This window comes from Podarcis filfolensis (genome assembly GCF_964270895.1).
Source record: "Podarcis filfolensis genome assembly, chromosome: 1".
NCBI classification, from domain to species: domain Eukaryota; kingdom Metazoa; phylum Chordata; class Lepidosauria; order Squamata; family Lacertidae; genus Podarcis; species Podarcis filfolensis.
Window position 1 is genome coordinate 2,776,495 of NC_139604.1, and position 20,886 is coordinate 2,797,380.

The following is a 20,886-nucleotide window of genomic DNA, read 5'->3' on the forward strand; positions in this document are numbered from 1 at the left end:
CTCTCATTTTGGCTGTTAACTTTGCCAGTTCAGCACAGTCTATCGCCTTCCTTATCTTCTTTGGAACATATATAAAGAATACTAGCCACTCTTTTTCTGGAACTTCTTTTCCAATAATCCCTAAGAGAAAGGCTTCTGTTTTTTGTGGGGGGTTTTGTATAAGCACTTTAAACGTATTTTTCATCTCATCATATATCATTTCCCAAAATGCTCTTGCTTTCTTACAGGTCCACCACATATGAAAGAAAGTTCCATCAACCTGTTTATAATTCCATTAATTATTTCTAACCTTCTTATACATTTTAGCCAATTTGTTAGGTGTTAGATACCTTCAATACATCATTTTCATATAATTTTCTTTAAAAGTACAACAGGCAGTAAATTTCATGTCAATTTTCCACAACTTCTCCCATGCATCCATTTCTATATTATGTCCTAGATCTTTAGCCCATTGTATCATTGCAGATTTAGCCAGTTAATCGATCATTTCCCACTCTAGTAACAGTTTACACATTTTTTAAATAAATTTTTCTCTTCCTTCAAGCAAAACCTTTTCAAAACCAGAAACCATCTGTGGCAAGGAGAGGCTTCCAGTGAGCTTGTGGATCTTCTCCACACCCCCAAGACCATCAGCGGGTTTGAGGGTGTGTTGCCATCACAATCTGTTCTTGGATTGTCAAACAAGTTTTCTCCTGACCAAGAGAAATGGCTTGCCATGTGGGTGGTTGACCTGGAGGTCCTTTCTTATCTCATTTCAGTTAGTCTGCTAGGCCTATTCTGCTTAAAAGAAAGGAAAAGTGGATACTTCCACTTTGTTTCAGATATGGTGCCTCTGTTTCTAAAACTCACAGCTAATATTCTTATATTTGCAAAGATGGAATGTTTGAGAGAAACGATGACATGATATCAGTTTCTTACTGTCGGTTTTCTATATTATAGACCAGTCTTTACAATCACCAAGGGCAGATTGTTCCTCAAAAGAAGCCCCCAGAGGTTTTGCTTGCATCGAAAAGTGTTTTAATTATTACCCTGTATAAAAATGTACGAAGGGGCGCCTAGATCTAGATTTATGCTTCACTGAACACTTTTTTGACCTTCATGGCTAAATTGTAGACACAAAAGCAGTTTTGAAAGCTTTAGTACACGCATAGCTGCAATGTTTCCTCTGCAGTAACAAATGTGATTCTATTAAACATATTCACAGCTGAAGCTATTTAGAGCTGTTTAGGACCCCCGCAGGCGGACTAACATTAAAAAATGAGAGTGATTAGGATTCATTTGCATATTAAAATGATTTTAATTAAACACAGATTTTGCAAATGTTTTAAAAGCTATGATCAATCTTTTGCAGGCTGGCTTGGTTATTTATATGATCTAATAAGGGCTTTAGCTATTGTTAAGGAGCCCTCTGTTCCTTAACCTGTATCAATGAGACTATTTTTCTAACAATTAATAGTGCTTTTTGTATTTTCCTGTCAATCTCTGAATTGTCAGCCACCCAAAATGTTGTGTAATTTTTTTACACAGAAATAATATTTGAAATTATAAAGTTATTAGCAAATGGAAATAAGAATGTCAAGAAACAGATGTATATGAAGGCAAGCAGTTTGGGCTTAGCTGTGGTGGAAGAGGTCAGCCCGTTGTCTGAGCTGTGACACTTTAGAGTGTAGGGGTTCACATTACTGAATGCTCCTCAACAGAAAACAGCTTTCAAAACAAAACAAAACCCAGCAAACATGTTCCTATCCTAGTGCCTCCCTGATATGCTAGTTATTTATATACAAGGATATTTTAACATAAGAACATTCTACCGTGCTATTCTGCACCTCCAGTCTATACATGTTTATGTCTTTTCTAAAAACACAAAAATATTATTATTATTGCAAATCTGGTGAAACCAAGAAACAGATAGAATCGAAACATTATATGGTCGATACGTACTAGCACTGGGGTCATTCCACGTCAGTTTAACGTGGTCATGTCACCCATTGTCTCAGATTTTGATGAAACTTGGTGTACACCCTTCCCTTATGGTTGAAATAAACCCCCTTAATTTCCCCCCTCTATCTCAAACGGTTTTAATTTTATAGTACTTCAAAGTTTCATGAAATTTACACTTCTGTCCCTCTTGAGATCCTCGGCCTTGTGTACATTTTATTTATTTTCTCCATAACCAATGATCAGATCTCTCTGAAATTGACAGAAAGATAGAATGTGATCTAGAATATGTTTTATAACTTTATTGTTTACTTATTGATGGGAATTATGAGAGAGATTGGGGATTGCATCAAGAAATTGGCAACTTTGATATTATTTACTGAAATATATAGGGTATCCATATATACCCTATATACTGTATGTGCTTGAGTCACCTGAGAAATGTGTGCTTGAATGACTGTATGTAGAAGCCTTGTGCTATCCCTGAGATCATGGCCACTGGTCCCATCACCTCCTGGCAAATAGAAGGGGAAGAAATGGAGGCAGTGAGAGATTTTACTTTCTTGGGTTCCATGATTGCTGCAGATGGTGACAGCAGTCACGAAATTAAAAGACGCCTGCTTCTTGGGAGAAAAGCAATGACAAACCTAGACAGCATCTTAAAAAGCAGAGACATCACCTTGCCAACAAAGGTCCATATAGTTAAAGCCATGGTTTTCCCAGTAGTGATGTATGGAAGTGAGAGCTGGACCATAAAGAAGGCTGATCGCCAAAGAAGGGATGCTTTTGAATTCTGGTGCTGGAGGAGACTCTTGAGAGTCCCATGGACTGCAAGAAGATCAAACCTCTCCATTCTTAAGGAAATCAGCCCTGAGTGCTCACTGGAAGGACAGATCCTTGAAGCTGAGGCTCCAATACTTTGGCCACCTCATGAGAAGAGAAGACTCCCTGGAAAAGACCCTGATGTTGGGAAAGATGGAGGGCACAAGGAGAAGGGGACAACAGAGGACGAGATGGTTGGACAGTGTTCTCGAAGCTACCAGCATGAGTTTGACCAAACTGCGGGAGGCAGTGGAAGACAGGAGTGCCTGGCGTGCTCTGGTCCATTAGTTCAGCTTGAAACAGTGGGTAGGCATACAAAATTTCACAGACACACAGTGGAGTTCTAGCAAATTTGACATTCATAATTAAAGTTTTATTTTAAAAAATAACTCTTAATTTGGTTTTTATTATTAATATTGATACATTTGCTAGATTGCAGTTGTATGGATTTGATCTAACAGTCTGATATGCACTTTCCAAACCACTGATAATATGCATATGGAAGTAAAACATTAATGTGCTCTGCCAGTGTGTTCACCATTTAACTGCAGGTTAAACCATGGACTTAACTTTACGCCTATGAGTAAAATCCTGGCTATGTATTACTCTCTTCATCACATAAAAAAATATCCACATCTAAGACTGACTATTCAGAATTATGGAGCCCCTCAGTTCACTGCCCCCAAGAGGCTGGCAGAGAATGCTGGAGAGAGCTGGAGAATTACTGGCCACTACATACAGTCATCTCCTATGTGCTTTCCAGTGCAATCCTCTATATGTTTACTCAGAAGCAAATGTGGTTCAGTAGGACTTTGCAAAAGGCTTTGGGGATGTGCAATAAGTGTGTATAATGTTGCAACTTCCATGGCATTTTTTCTTTAAAATTTGGGATGAGGAGGACTAGGAATAATTTGCTGCTATGGAAAAATAAGATATACATAGATGAACAGCAGGTGGAGGGATGTTAGCCTTCACCATGTTAGAACTTATATAACTCTTAATCATTTAAGAGAAAGAACTGTGTTTAGGAGAAACCTCTGCTTGAGACCTTGGGAAGCATTGTCAAATGGAGCAGACAATATGCTGGGCTGGATGGACTGAGAATCTGGCGGAGTTGGGGGAAATGGCATGTTTGTTTGCTTTTCCATTTTAAAATGCTGTCTGGGGAATAGGGTTGCTCAATGTACTAAGCTTTTCTTGACTGCTCAGTTTCTTATCCCAGTTTTTGTTATTGTTGAACTTTCTGTCTTGGTTAGAATTTGAATAGTCTTGCAGTACTAAGTAGAGGAAACAGTCCTTCTGTCTGGTCAAGTACCATCTTTTTAAAGAATTTTAGAAGCTGCAGTATTTGAAATGCAAGTGTTGATAGAAGACGACAACATATTTCACTTTAATCTGGAGAACAAAGCTGAACTGAGAAGCTTTTTCAACTTCCTAATTCATGAAACATTTATCTTGCTATCAGGTTATATTATAATACCACAGATGTGGCTTGTCAACATTTCTCTTATAAATTGTTGTTTTTGAGGCTTTAAATGAGAGCCTTAAAGGCTCACTTAAATTACTTTCACGTACTTTCAGTATGTTGGCCTACAAACATGGTTTATCCCCCACCCCAATTCCTAATTAAGGAAAGAACAATTGGGATCTTTCTCGTTTGGTGGCATATGCAGAGTAATAACTCTGTTCATGCTGTGTTCAATGAGAGTTCAAAGGCCAAGGCATTATATAGCGGAGAACCCATTGAGAACTGGAATAGTTTGTGAAGACTGGAGGAGAGCTAATGCATTCCCTGTAGTTTAAAAAGGCAAGCGGAAAGACCAAGGGTTAGTCTGGTTAGTCTGAAAAATACAAAACTAAACTGCAAAACAGTCAATGAAAATGGGCTGGGTTATTATTATTATTAAGATTTATATACCAACCTTCATCATAAGATCTCAGGGTGGTTCATAGAATAAAATACTAGCAGGCTGGATACAAGCTGGCAATTTTTAAAATTATTTACATTTATTAAGACTAAACCTTGCAAGACTAGTGCAATTCCCTTCAATTAAAGAAACAATCACTTTCAACAGGCTAGCTGTAACTAAAGCTGCAGAGCAAATTTGGCTTCCCTTTTGTGACCTTCATATAGAAGACCTCACATGCAATTTAGGCCTAGTTCTTAGGGGCAGTCAATCTCCGTCTGGGCTGTAGCATTTCAGATTGCAGATGGAGACTGACATTACTGAGTGTTCCTCCATATATTCAAAATTCATCTCCAAATAGGAAATGACAGGGCCAGAGAAAAGGAAAGGTTAGAAACCTGTTCCCCACTGCTACCCCAATGGTGTAAGAAGAGAGAGAAAATTCTTTGTGGAGCAGCTCTGGGGGTTTTCTGGGGATAGATATTCAAAATTTCCCTTAAATATTTACAAAGAAGCAGTTTTTTGTATTTATCCAACCAGAGTAGTTTAGAGGTGCATGTTAATTTACAGTGATACTTTGATTACAATGAAAAAGAATAATGAAAACCTTATTGCTTCAGCTGTGAAAATGCAATGTGGACCATGACTTAGGCTGACCAAATGTTAACAAATAATATAGTTACCCACAGAAGACCTGTCCTCTGATAAATATTCAGCAACATGCTACATACCTTCTAATAATATTTTCTCACCTAATTTAATACTTCTACCAGTATCTACCCTCAGGTGCATATATAATCACTTTTGTTTCCTAGCTATTAGTTCCAAAATAATGGTTATTTAATTTTTACTGGGATCTTCTGGTTTTAATTTGATTAGATCTGAAAGGTTCTACTTTCAGAGACTAAGACTTGCATACAATTCCTATAGATGTTTTGCAATTAATTATTATTTTTGTTTTATGGCTAGAGATTAGTGATTCTCCTGGCTAATAAGCCAAATTGTGTTTTTTAAGAGAGAGAGAGAGAGAAAATGACTTCTCTGGTTTTCTGAGCCAGTCCAACTTCAGAATCACCCGCCATCTCTCCCCCACCTACACGGCCCCCGCTCCCAAACTTCCCACTTCCTTGTTCCTTTTGAACTGAACTGTGAAGAAAATATTAGCTCAGAAAGCTTTTTTCTATAAAATGCCATTGTTTTACTGTCCAGATGGCTTAGCTCTCCATTACACAGGGAACTCCGCCTCACATACAAAGCATCTGACATGTATCTGGTCAGGAAAACCTCCTTAATTGTTCTGTCTAGCAGGGAAGGAGTGGCGGAGCATTCAATTCCTTTCTCCCTGCTCTTGTTTTTCCTGAGAGAGTGTCAGCTGCTCAAGCTCAGGTTTTACTGGTGGCCCTGACAGACAGACATACCCGTCACCTTTCTCCTTTCTCTTCACACAAAGTTTAAATGAGGAAACATTTCTTATAGAAAATTGCCTCTTCGTGGATATGAAGCTCATCTGTGCTAATCTGCTATTAGGTAGGCTGTAGAATTTAAGCTATTTGGTTGCTTTCCTTTGCTCATTTACGCATATGCAACTGAACTGCAAAAAAGTCACATCCTCATGTTATTCCCCCAAATTCCCCTACATCAGAGGTTTTCAACGTTTTTTGAGTCCACAACTCCCTTGACCAACTACATTCTTTCTATGGCACCTCTGTGGGGCTCAGGGGCCCAGTTATGTCACCCCTTGCCTGCAGAGCTGGCAGCCCCTCACCCTTTTCTCCCTTGAGGAGTGTTCCCTCAGCCTCCTCTCCTCTCTCCTCTCCTTGGGAGTCATCCAGACAACTGCTGCTGCTGCTGCTGCCCCTGGTCTCCCTTGCTCCAAAAAGAGGTGCCTTTGAGAGCCACCATTTGCCTGTTGAGTTTATAGCCAGGGCTGCTGCAATAAACAGCTGTGCAAGCCTTTGGGAGGAAGAGACAGGAGAGGGCATCAGAGGAGGGAGGCAAGGAAAAAGGGACAGAGGCCAGTCTTGCCCGCAGCACCCCTGACTACCATTCAAGGCACCCTACGGTGCCACAACACACTGGTTGAAAACCACTGCCATACATTCCTGGGTGCCTCCTCATAATTCCTGGATTTAGCAAAAGTTAGAATTAATGAAGGTTTGATTAATCTTTGCCAAACAGGGAAATGCCCTGGATTTAGTTATGCTAGCAAGTTGGATGGGCCATTAAAGGTAAAGGGTAAAGGGACCCCTGACCATTAGGTCCAGTCACGGACAACTCTGGGGTTGCGGCGCTCATCTCACTTTATTGACTGAGAGAGCTGGCATACAGCTTCTGGGTCATGTGGCCAGCATGACTAAGCCGCTTCTGGCGAGCCAGAGCAGCGCACGGAAACACTGTTTACCTTCCTGCCAGAGCGGTACCTATTTATCTGCTTGCACTTCCTGCTTTCGAACTGCTAGGTTGGCAGGAGCAGGGACTGAGCAACGGGAGCTCATCCCGTCACGGGGATTCGAACCACCGACCTTCTGATCGGCAAGCCCAGCTCTGTGGTTTAACCCATTAGCAGGGGACAACAGCCAGTGATGGCCCATCAAGGACAAGGCCCATCAGAGGGCAAGGCTGCCAGGCAAGGGGCCCCTTCTTTGCTGGGTGCCAGTGGGCAAAGGCAAAGGCCAGGTTTAGGGTTTCAACTTTGAATGACACATGTCTATGGGGAGGTCTTTGGAGTTGGTGAGCAGCGAGGAGGACAAGGAGGGGCAGAACTCCAAGTGAGCTGGGGATGACCAGCTGGAACTAAGAGACACAGAGGATGGCTTTTTGCTGCCCTTTTAATCCAAAGCTGCTCTTAAGCGGGAAGCCAGACCCTCATAGGATGTGACTGACCTGCAATCCCTCCATCTAGGTGCAGGTTGTATATATGTATAAATAAAACCATATATCATAGAGACACTACAGTCTGTGCTTTTGAAGAAAACACATACCCTGGAGCCCCTGGAATCTCACTCCAATTGGAGATGGGGTGGTGTTTAACACTAAAAATTATGCAGCCACAACTGCCTTTCACTTTTTCCTCTAAACTAAATACAATCAAACCTCATTCTGCGTCCGCCTCCGCTTGCATCCAAACGTCCGCGGCAAACCCGGAAGTATGGGAATGGGTTACTTCCGGGTTCACTGCTTGCGCATGCACAGAAGTGCTAAATCGAGCTTCGTGCATGTGCAAAGGCGGCGCTTTGATGTGCGTCATTTTCAGGTTGCGGCGGGGCCTCCGGAACGGATCCCCGCCGTAATCTGAGGTTCCACTGTAGTCCCAAATGCTGTAACCTTTCTTCATAGGGGAGTTTCATCATCCCCTTGATCCGTTTAGTTGCCCTTTTTTGTTGCTCTCCTCCAACTGGCATACAGTGGGACTCTGCTTCTGGGCATGAAGATTCCAGCTAACAATCATGGCCTAATATCCACAAATACCTTGCCTTCCATAAATCTGTCTAGTCCCCCTTCAAAGCCATCCAAGTTAATGTGTGAAGCCAGGCATTTATCTAGATCCATGGAACTATAAGGACCTATTTCCAGAATTTTGGTTTACGTTTATATCTAATAGTTTCTAGGATATTTGGATAAAAAAGCAACAAGCCAAAAATATCAGTCCAAAGCACACTATTTATATATATATGGTTCCAAAAGGTTCATTATTGATGATAAAATGTTGATGCACTTAGAAGTATGATGGAAATAGTATGACCTAACTTACGTCTCCAGATTTAATTCAGGCTTGTAGCTGAAAAGATATGGACGGCACCCTTAAGAGAATTGAATTGTAAGGTTTGCATAGTTTAGTAGCCCTATCAATAGCTAGGAGTTATTATAAATTTCTTTCTTTTCATATGTAAATCTACATCTAATGCAGAACGTTGCTTTTGCAAATTAGCTTTGAGAATATTCCTTGGCAAGGTCTAATGTTGCCCCAAGTTAAATTTATAAACTTGATTAGTCAGGAACACTAAAAAAATGATAGAATCTATATAATGGAAAGGAGGTTCTTTTAACCCTACTATTTCATCATAATTTTTTTGATGAGGATAGTTGTTAAATCAACTGTCTAATTGAATAGTAGGTGTAATTACAATAGTAAGAGGTAGAACTGGACTACTTTAAAGTCAATTCAGACGGTGCACCTTCAGGAAATGCTCTTGGCGGTTTTCTGTTGGATAGAGCAGATAACCCCTTTGAAGCCCTTGAAGCCCAAGGAGCAGAGTTCTGGGCCTTCAAAGCCCACTGTGACCTGTTTGCAAGGCCCGTTCAGAATAGATTTGCTCCCTTCCATAGCAATTTTACTGGAGCCACATTTTTTGCAATTTCCAGAATAGTCTCCAGCACAGTAGGATATTATGGCATCAGTTTTATTTGATGTGGCCTGATGACACGGACAAGGCACTTGCAACAATGTGCCTAAACATATGCTCCTTTGACCCTTTGCTTCACAGAGCATGTTGAAGGTACATGACAGGTGCATCTTTATGTAAGAGAGTGGTCCTGGCAGTCTTGAAAGAAGCAATTATCCAACTTAAAGGTAAAGGTAAAGGGACCCCTGACTGTTAGGTCCAGTTGTGGACAACTCTGGGGTTGCGGTGCTCATCTCGCTTTACTGGGCAAGGGAGCTGGCATTTGTCCATAGACAGCTTCTTGGTCATGTGGTCAGCATGACTAAGCCGCTTCTGGTGAAACCAGAGCAGCGCACGGAAACACCATTTACCTTCCCACCAGAGCGGTACCTATTTATCTACTTGCACTTTGACATGTTTTCGAACTGCTAGGTTGGCAGGAGCAGGGACCGAGCAACGGGAGCTCACCCCATCATGGGGATTCAAACCACCAACCTTCCGATCGGCAAGCCCTAGGCTCAGTGGTTTAACCCACAGTGCCATCTGCATCCCTATGATCCAACTTACTTGTTGACAACTGCCACCCAGTGACAAATACTCCCTTTCTGTTGTATGTGATCAAAAGATTTGTGGTGTGACAGCTGCAGGAATAGAAGAGCCTGCTGGATCAGGCTAATGGCTCATCTATTCCAGCATCCTGTTATCATAGTAAGCACAGCAACACAGCTGACAGGAGGCCAGGTGCATGGCAGCAGCTGTCCCAATCAGCTGCCCCACCTAATGGATGACCATTATTGAGAGAAGAATGTTATTGTGATCCTATTATTCTTGTTTAAACTCTCAGTGGGTTTTGATTCCATTGACCATGGTCTCTTTAACCAGTGCAGTGAGATGGGTATTGAAGGCACTGTTTCTCCAGAATTGATTTCAGAAAATAGCATTGGGTGATTTCCCACCCACCCACCCACTCACATAGCACTTGTGCTGCAGGGGGCCAGTGCCTACTATGCTGTTCCCAATGTTATTTAACATCTACATGAACACATTAGGAGTGGGCATTGGGAGATCTGGGATAAAGTGTCATCAATATGCTGACATTACCAAGATCTATTTCTCTGTAATTTCTGAATCAGGAAAAGCCATGCAAGCCCTATACCAGTGCTTGGACACAGTGATGGGCTACAGGAGGGCCAAAAACTGAGTCTGAATCTTGGCAAGGTGGAGACACCATGAGTGAGAAGTTCCTGAGTCCAGATAACTGGTCATTTGCCTGCTTTGGATGGGGCTGTACTTTGCTGAAGGAGCAGGTTCATAACTTGACAGTGCTCTGCATCTCTGTTTCTACAGGCTGATGTGACTTCAGTGGCTAGGTGTGCCTTCTGCCATAGATGCCATGGGGGGGAGGATGCCGAGGTACCCACAAATTTTCACTGTGGGTGCCCAGCTGGGTGACCCAATGTGTCACGTGCTGCAGCAAGACGCTCCATCAGGCCCTCCTGCTGTGGTGGTGTGTGACTGTCACGAACATGCCAGCCTAAAGCTGCCTGAAATAGAAAGCAGGCAGACGAAGAGAGAGCAGAGAGGCGTGCATATTTCTCAGACAGTTGAAACAGGGGGGCTATCAACCCCTCCTCTTTCGGGAGCTGGCAGGAATGCAGCTTATCTGCTTTGACAGAGCGGGCTGGAGAGCAGCCTGCTCTCGCAAGAGGCACACTCATACCTGGCACAAAGGTGTGCAGTTCCTCACAGGAAGAGGAGGCAACTTACGCCATTAGTCCCCAAACTAGGCGAATAGGGAAAGTCCTAGAAAGAAAACAAGCCCCAAAACGTAAGGGTCGGAAGTTCAGGATGTTCTGCAGAAACCGGAAGCGCTCTTCAGAAGGGTCAACTTGACTGTGATGAATGGATGCTCCAATAGAGCGGTTGGAGACTAATTGCTGCTTGCAATAAATCTACCAGTTAATTAAGTCTTTTTTTTTAAGAATAATTTTTTATTAACCAACCAATCACATCAAATCAAACCAAATTACATAAATTCCAAATTACACAGCCGAATTTTAAATTTTTGTTGGGGGGTACCCATATTTCAAGTTCCAAAGGGGATCTAATCAACTTCTTGCTTCTTGCTGCTGTTTTAATGTCCACAAATCTAACCATATGATGTTCACAGTACTATCCAGTCCTTTCTTATTGTTTTTCCACATCTCTTGTTGTTATTTTCATATATTTTTCCTTTCTCTTTGTGACCTCTGATAGTCTCCACAAGCTGATTAAAACAGTTTGTAATCCTGCGGGGATATTATTATTTTTTATCCAGTAGCCATATCCAGACGTTTTCCGTATAGCATCACTTCCATACATCAAAACAGTCTTAGCGTCATTAATCTTCACCAATCTGCCTCCTTTCTCAAACCTCTGAGGAGATTCACCAGGAATGCAGTCTGAAAACAAGTCCGTTCCTCCTCCTCCTGGCTATAAATCCTTTGGCAAGATGGTGACTCTGAATTAATTGGTGCGCCATTCCAAAAGCTCTTATTGCTTCTCAATCTCCATAAAGCATACTTTTGGTTAAAGTTTATCTCCACACAGACCTTAATCATCCTGCTTGGGTCAGTTCAACCGACGGTTCTAATGAGGAGGGGTTCTTAGTAAATCACATAGAAGGAAAGTAAAAAAGGTCCCCCCCCCCATTCAGTCCCGTTGCCGACATACCCAGCCTTTGGTGTATCTTCATCGTAAAATATTCCTGTTTCTCCAACCCGTCGTCGTCTTTCGCAGAGGTCACTTAAATTAGCAGACTTCACTCCCCTTCTTCACTTGAAATATGTGCATTTGCTTCTTTTGTAATTAATTATTCCAAATTGCTGCATCTAGTGCGCGATCAGAGACAGCGTCCAGGAGAGCCGAGGTCCACACGGGGGCATTCTGCCTAGTGCCCTCACCCCCTTCTTTTGAATTTGGGGGTGATTTATGGGCACAGCAGGCAAGGGCAGTGTTCCCCATTTCCTTGGGGCAACAAGGGAGGCTGCCTACTCCCATAACAGCCTCTTAATTACCCCGTGTGGGTCATAGAATCATAGAATCATAGAGTTGGAAGAGACCACAAGGGCCATCGAGTCCAACCCCCTGCCAAGCAGGAAACACCATCAGAGCACTCCTGACATATGGTTGTCAAGCCTCTGCTTAAAGACCTCCAAAGAAGGAGACTCCACCACACTCCTTGGCAGCAAATTCCACTGTCAAACAGCTCTTACTGTCAGGAAGTTCTTCCTAATGTTTAGGTGGAATCTTCTTTCTTGTAGTTTGGATCCATTGCTCCGTGTCCGTTTCTCTGGAGCAGCAGAAAACAACCTTTCTCCCTCCTCTATGTGACATCCTTTTATATATTTGAACATGGCTATCATATCACCCCTTAACCTCCTCTTCTCCAGGCTAAACATGCCCAGCTCCCTTAGCCGTTCCTCATAAGGCATCGTTTCCAGGCCTTTGACCATTTTGGTTGCCCTCCTCTGGACACGTTCCAGTTTGTCAGTGTCCTTCTTGAACTGTGGTGCCCAGAACTGGACACAGTACTCCAGGTGAGGTCTGACCAGAGCAGAATACAGTGGCACTATTACTTCCCTTGATCTAGATGCTATACTCCTATTGATGCAGCCCAGAATTGGGTCGGAGAGATGGTATTGTCGGCCATCTTCCAATGTGCCCCTAGTGGCCCCCCACCAGTTAATTAAGTCTTGTGTGCTGTTATCAAGCCAGCTGCTGGCCCACACCTGACAGTGACATCACGCATGCTTGCCGGACACCCACAATGTTGGGTGTAACCTGGCATGCCATCTTTGGCTGGTGAAACAGCTAAAGCCATTTCTGAGCCAGGATGACCTGACCACTTTCAGCCATCTGTTGAGACTACTACAATGTGCTCTATGTGGGGCTACCTCTGAGTATGGCTCTGTGCACCACTGCAGCTGGTGCAAAATGCAGTGGCTCACCTACTTGCTGGGACAGAATATTGCTATTGCATTATACCACTGCTGAAAGACTGGCTGCCAATTAGCTTATGGGCTAAGCTCATGGTCTGGTTCTAGTGTACAAAACCTTATACAGCTGGGGATCAGGATACCTAAAAGATGATCTCACCCATTAAATTTGCAGTCAATCACTGTGTTCTGTAGGAGAGGGTCTGTTGCAGGTACCATCTCATGAAGAAGTCCATTTGTTACGATGGAGGAATTGAACCTTTGGTGTGATTGCATGTACTCTTTGGAACTCCCTCCCATTACATATCAGAAAGGTGCCATCTTTACTGTCTTTTCCGTGCCTGTTGAAGACGGTCCTCTTCCAAGAAGCCCTATAAGTGGAGAGTTTTACCCCACATTTTATCTGCATTGGACTGAAATTCCATTTACCGGTATATACGTTTTTATTGTTAAATTGGTTCAGGATGTTTTATGGGTGATTCACACAATAAATAAATAACCAATAAACAAATAAATAGCATTACACTATTACAAGGCTGAGGTTTTTCACAAGATCAACTAAGAAAACCAGAATTTCAGTAGCCATTGCCATCTTGACTTCGAGCAAACTAAATTAAGTACTGTACTGGGATGGGAGATTTTATATAATATAAAACATCTAGATAAGTTTGACTTTAGCCGTTAGAGTTGCTAAGATATAGAGTTTTTGTAGTTCCCTTCCCACTCTTTGTGTCTATTTCCTAAGGAGCAAAACCAAACAGCAGTATATGTTGGAGAAATGATGGGAGTTAAGAGTTAACAGCAGGAAGATAAATGAGCTGTATACTCATCTCTACCAGTACCTTGGCTATCCCCTTCACTTCAATTAACAAGATTAGCTTTACTCCATAAATTACATGATTATTCCTATCAAGTAGCTAATGCTAGATTTATAGCAATGTACTCCTCATAAAATAATGGTTATTTTCCCCTTAAATATATATATACTTCACTTTAGCTTCTCTTAATTACATGTATATTATTCATCATTGTTCCAACCAAATTCTTTCCTGTTTTTTAAAGTAAATATATGGCTTTGGTTGTACACAGTATGCAAGTTACTTGAACAGTTGCCATTGACTATCTGTAATGAGGAACAATGTGCAGTATGCTTAGGATCCAAACTAATCTGCAAATAGCAATTTAGAAAAAATCTGCTGTTCAGAAAAAATGCATACCCATATTTGCAGATAAGTGTTCAAACCATGCGATGTCTCTTCTTGGGCATGGCAGGAATATCCAGATATTGTTAGAATGCAGATGCAGCTTCATAGGACCTCCATGGGATAATAGATAAACCTTCAAAGACATGGTTGTTCACACCACCTGTCCAACAGAAAGTTCGTTCAAGGCCAGTACAATGATATCTAGGTGCCCTTTAACTTTCTTTCTAGTTAGAGCAACTGGGAAGGTAATTAGAATACGAGTGGTAGAAAAATTGTGCTGAATGCTCACTGTAGGCTGTTTGAAGATGTTTGAGGTGGTGGTGAAAAAGACAAAATTTCTAGTAATTTTGGTTTGGGACAGTTTGGGACAGGAATAGCTTCACCAAAAAGAAACACTTCCTCTTCAGCTCTCAGACTAGCCCTGCCTGGCAAACGTCAGTCAGGGTTTTGCTTTGTAAGCAAGCCCAACAACACCAAGCCCTTCAAGACAGGGCCGGATTTAGGTTTGGTGCGGCCCTAAGCTCCTGAAGGTAATGGGGCCCTTTATACGTCCAGCTGTCTTTTGTCAACAACAAATTGTCACTGTTTTTTGTGTTGAATATATGCTATATGGTTATTTATGGACCATTTGCCATGCAACCAGCCCATGCAGAATGTAGGCACCCTATATATAGAAATGAGCAAACCAGTGATATTTTAGGGAGCAGGCGGGTGGCCCATTACTTACATCATAGGAGCCTACACAACACAAAACACTGTTGCTGTATCTAGGTTTTATTTTATTTTATTTGTTTTTTATCTTATATTATGGAAATGTACATCCAATTTTTTTCCTTTAATTTTTTTGGGGGCCCCCAAGAGAGTGGGTCCCTAAGCTATAGCTTCTTTAGCTTATACATAAATCCGGCACTGCTTCAAGATGATATCCTCTGCAGTAAAAGGCGACTTTTCTGAGGAGATGATGTAGGAACCCAGCTACTACCACCTTTTAATACCTGACCCCCCCCCAACCAGGAATCTGACCAAAGTGCTTAGTGCTAATGTTGTCTCTGGAAACTGGAAAGGGGAAGAGTTGCTTGGTATTAGACACAAGGATAACATATTATCAGTTTGCACAAACATCCATTCATCTAGCTGGAACAGCACCAAATCAAACTCAACAAGTTTATAAAGAAGTTATACAGCACATGTGATTGTCTGGTTTGCTGTTCTGATTTTTGTGTGTTTTCTTTTTAAAGGGGCTGTGTGCTCAGACCTTCTGTGGTCACATGCATTCCTGCAACCATGCCACATTCAACATGAAGGTAAGCTCTAAAACCCTAAAGTAAATGGTAGCCTAGAGCAGAATATATCTATGAATGACACTACAGCTGAATATGTCATGTGCACAGCCTCTAAGATTCAATGGGAATAGAGGAATGGTGTGCTATATGTTCTCCACATTGCAAAAAGAAGGCAGAGCTCCTGCACGTGTAATAATTGTGTAGGAGACGGAATTTCAGCAGAATTGGCTTCCATTACAAGAGCTACACCTGCTGAAATTTTCTTGTCTACTCAAGTATTTTAGGCATATGAGCCCTGCCATGTTTTGCATCTGGCCACCTGATCTCCACGTCACCCGGTTTTCAGGTCAGTATTCATGATTTTAGGGAGTGGGTGGGTAAGAGCGTTGAGCCTATCTTCTTCATAGCTATTCACAGGTATTTGTATCCCTACTGTTTTCCTACTCTGTTCCTCAGAACATTTGTTTCATTCCTCCCAAAGTCATCCGAAACAAGAGGTCACACTCCAGAAGGGATTTAGATTTAGCTATATGTCAGTGTCACTAGGGATAAAGAAAGCCCCTTAGAATCAGACCTGGTCAATTACAGACTACTATCAGAAATGGATAGTTTTGCAGACCTTCTGCTTCTGCATTAATATCCGCCCCTGCAAAAAGAGAGAGAGAGAGAGGTGTCAGTTCTGATGAACCTTTTTGTGAGATAGCATCCCCTTTTGGCTCAGCACTAAAACGGCTACTTTAATATTACATTCTTTAAAACCAGTGTTTAAATGACAGGTGGTCTGGGGGCACCTACCCCCTTACTGTGTTCTCTGTTAACTTTTCTTGGGGTCAAATTTCTTAAGATATTTCACCCCCAAACTCAGAGCAAAACAGAAGGGGAGGGTGACATATTTAACAGCAGGGGTCAGCAACCTTTTTCAGCTGTGGGCCGGTCCACTGTCTCTCAGACCATGTGGTGCACTGGACTATATTTTGAAAAAATAATAATGAACAAATTCCTATGCCCCACAAATAACCCAGAGATGCATTTTAAATAAAAGGACACATTCTACTCATGTAAAAACACGTTGGTTCCTGGACCGTCTATGGGCTGGATAAAGAAGGCGAATGTGCCAGATCCGGCCCCCGGGCCTTAGGTTGCCTACCCCTGTTTAACAGGGAGGAAGGGGCAATTACAATTCTACTGCAGCAGTCAAGCTTCTTTCCTCTTGTCACCTGATTTTTATATATATATAAATTAACTCCCTGGTACTCAGGTGGCAACAGAATTGTTGAGTTCAGAAGCAAATAATACTGCCAGCTTCCCAGTGGCATAGCTAGGGGAAGCCAATAAACATGTGTTGTCTTCTCAGCAAGGTTCTTCATTTCTTTGTGGAGTCAACGAAACCTAGAAGGCTTGATGTGCCTCTTTCCACAGAACCCATGCACAATTATTATTGCTTATTGTTTATTATATGATGTACATCCCACCCTTCCTGTTGAAGGAGCCCATTAAGACATTCTCAAGTAAGATACCAACTTTCCCCCTGCAGAGTATCCTTCATGACCTAACATGATTAAATGAAGCAAGCTTTTGTATGCTGATGATTTTGCAGATTAGCATATTATTTTGATAAAGAATATTGCATCTGGCATTAAACGCTGTGTTGGAATCATGGCTTGACATCCTCAGTAACTTAATTAGAAAAGATGGAAACTGCCAGTAGAGGGTTGATTAAACAGAGTGAGGGGTTCAATTTTAGAAGCTGTAATTACAGTTATATAAATTAATCGCAGATACATGGAAGGCAGGCAGCTGAACTGTAGGTGCACAGACATCAAATTATTCAAGTTGATTTTTTTTTTCATTCTAATAGCTGCAGTGCTGTATATACTTTCACTGAAGTCCATTCCCTTGAAATATGTTTGACTTACTTCTGAGTTAAATATGCTTCAGATTTAGATGCAAGACTGTTTTTCAAATGCATGTGCTTACTCAGGAGGAGGCAGAATGGCCAAATAAATTGCCACGTGTTCATCTTTGATATATTTATTTTTTAGTTAGTGGTTTCAGCATAACAGCACATGCAATTGCCTCATTGCATGTATTTTATTTTACAGCTGATCTTATGTTTTTGAGAGCGACACAGGAAAATCCTCTCCACTGAAGCCTGCTTGCCGCAAGCTTCAGAGGAGTTAGCTAGGGTTGCTATATTTCAAAAAGTGAAAAACCGGATATGGGTTGCCATGCACCTGGATTTTCCTGGACTTTTTTCTTTCTTTCTGAAAATTCCCCCCAGATGCCATTTCCAGAGGACAAATCCCATATATGTCTGGGAAAACTTGGAGGTATGGCAGCCCTAGAGTTAGCATCTGTCTAGTGGCGGTAATGTCCAAATAACAGTGTATGGAAGACCCAGTAAAGCAGATATAGAACCCTCCAGATATTGCTTGAACTACAATTCCCATCATCCCTGACTACTGGCCATGTGTGCCAGGGCTGATGAGAGTTGTAATTCAGCAACATCTGGAAAGCCAAAGGTTCTCTACACCTGCAATAGAGGGTGTGAAGAGTAGTCATGATTTGGGCTTCCAAAGCAGGAATTGTGGTTTCCAGATCTGAATAAAAGAGCAGGAGGGAGTTATCGGCTTTGCATCAGGCACAACTGATGAGGAGCACTTTGGACTCCATTAAAGTCTGACAGAATAGAAAATAAAAAAATACTACTCTCTACCCTTTTAAACGTAATAGACATAAAGAAACAAGCAGAGATCAGCTAGGCAAGCATCACTTGAGTCCCATTCCTATCACTCTTTACTCTTGCTGTCTTACAATATACACTCTATATAGTATCCTTTCATTCTAATATAAAATAATCTAGTCTGAAATAGTTATTTGTAAAAGAATTAAAAACCTGCTTCATTTCCACAGATTTGTATGTGGGAAAAGCTCCCTGTGGGTTCTATCCATCCTTTGACCCTCTTTTCCTGCATATTATTTATACCCTTATATGGAGTTCAGATGTATAAATGTGATTTATAAGGCAAAACAAAATGTAGTTTGAAAGAAGTAGTGCTACTTCTCTTAATTCCTACTCCCTAACAAAAAGGATTACGTAGATTCTGCCATACAACCAGGCCTACAGTGAGGGGCTGTTGACATTCCATTCCCATACCTTTCTTCCCAGCTTAGCACTCCAGTGTTAAAACATCCTAGCAAAACTCTCTAACTATCTTCTAGGGTCCGATAAGTTTGGAATGCAGTTTTTACACAGTGAGATTTATACATACATACATACATACATACATACATATATGCATACTGCCCTTCATCATAAGAACTCAGACCACAGAATAAAATACTAGATAAAAACAAGTAAATAAGTAAAACAAAACCCTCCCTTCCCACAGACACATTTAAAAGGCTGTAAAATATTAATCAGCCAAAGGCCTGGTTGAAGAGGAACATTTTCACCTGGTGCCTAAAAATATAATGAAGGCGCCAGCAATACAGTGAAATTTCAATGCTTTAAATCCATCTCAATTTTCTCGCACAGTTCTTTTTCTTTGTAATCCATAAATATAACCCTGTTCTCTTTTATCTTCTCTTGCCTTTTATCAGTTTGTTAGCATGGGGTGGGGGTGGGGTTGCCATAATAAATTATGTAGCAAACATAGTATATATAAAGAAAGGTAAATGCTCCCACCCCCTCACATACCATATTTTGCATCGAAGAAAGTCTTCTTTCCAGTTCGAAACATTACGGCTTTGTAGCAGGTTCAATTTAGGAGTTTATGATCTTGACCCATCTGTTCCAGCACACGTCTGCATATTAGTCCTAATTTCACTCTAATAAACAGAAGTATCTCTGCTTCTTAATGGCTGCATAGGGGGGTTACCGATAGGTGAACTGCTTTTGCACTCAGTGCCTCCCTGCCTCCCGGATTCCATGTCAGAGCAAGAGCCAGGTACCGAGATGGTCTGTGAGTGACACTCACTCCCCCGGCCCCTGGGGGGAGCTTGCAAGGACAATTACCCTCAAATAATCCTTGTTTATCTTTACTAACGGTCTCTGCTATCATGGGAGCAGCATCCATTAAGGCAGACCGGAACCAGAAGCCAAGTCTGGGACAGTTTCTATGGGGATGCATTCTGTCAAAAGGTTAAATGCAATCAGTTTTGGAGCAGTTAAAACAAAAGCTGTATCAGGAATCTGATATCTAATCAGATATCAAAGCTTTTACATCATGAAGAATTATGAACCTCTAAACTTCCAGATTCTTTAGTACAACACAGTTTAGATCTACGAAATCCAAGATGTGTGGGCTATACCACATTAGATTGCAAATGGCAGTTTACATAAAATTTCTTCTATTTAAAAGAACATAGAAAACTAGTATATCAGGGAGAATACTAGACTTGAACCCAACACTTTTAAAAAATAATAATTAATCATTTTTTCGATGCAAACAATAACCGCAAAACAACAAAACCATAATAACAATAATAACACAATTTGACAATTCTGATTTAAATACACTGATATACCTATGACTGCACCCATCTCTTTGACATCCAGAGTTCTGTGGGTATTGCACACAAATGGAATGGTTCTGTTCTGGTTATGATGCAGTCACTTAGACTTGAAACATTTCTTAGAGCTTATCTATTGTTCTCAAGCAAGAAGTAGCTAAACTTCAAGGCTGAATATCTTCTTGCAAAAGTTAAATATTTAAGTTACCAACACAGCCTTTACTAATAATGAACGGATAGTATAGAATTTGAGAAGTTTGATACATGTTTGGAAAGCACGCTGTGTGGACGTATCATAAAAAAACATACCTGAATAGGTGTCTGTAACATTAACTTCCTAGGTTGCCAAATACACAAGCTGGCCATAGGGCTTCTGCTTATTATGTTTGCTTATTTACCAAAACCATATTTCAAGTTACAAGATGCAACCACAGAGCCTAGGGCTTGCCAATGAGAAGGTCAGCGATTCGAATCCCCGCGATGGGGTGAGCTCCCATTGCTCGGTCCCAGCTCCTGCCCGCCTAGCAGTTCAAAAGCATGTCAAGTGCAAGTAGATAAATACCTTCCGGCGGGAAGGTAAACGGCGTTTCCGTGTGCTGTTCTGGCTTTGCCAGAAGTGGCTTAGTCCTGCTGGCGACATGACAAGCTTTCTGCAGACAAACGCCAGCTCCCTCAGCCTATAGAGCGAGATGAACGTCGTAACCCCATAGTTGTCCGCAACTGGACCTAATGGTCAGGGGTATCTTTACCTTTACATGGAATTTTTGGATTTATGAGTTTATACTTTCAGCAAAAGCAGAATTAAGAGGAAGACTGTGTAAAAATGTATGGGAGTTTAAGGGGCTGCTTCAGACTTG

At 41.5% G+C, this 20,886-nt stretch overlaps 1 protein-coding gene across 3 annotated transcripts in view; it reads left to right on the forward strand.

Moving 5' to 3' along the window:
• Window positions 1-20,886, forward strand: part of SPAG16 (sperm associated antigen 16) — a 388,339-nt gene that overhangs the window by 257,316 nt on the left and 110,137 nt on the right. For all 3 annotated transcript variants that reach the window (XR_014551824.1, XM_083629671.1, XM_083629672.1), the window contains one exon: window positions 15,470-15,535. Coding sequence is in view for 2 of the 3 variants with exons in the window: in XM_083629671.1 (XP_083485797.1) it covers window positions 15,470-15,535 (66 nt within the window). In the remaining variant the exon portion in view is untranslated. The remainder of the gene's footprint in view (window positions 1-15,469; window positions 15,536-20,886) is intronic.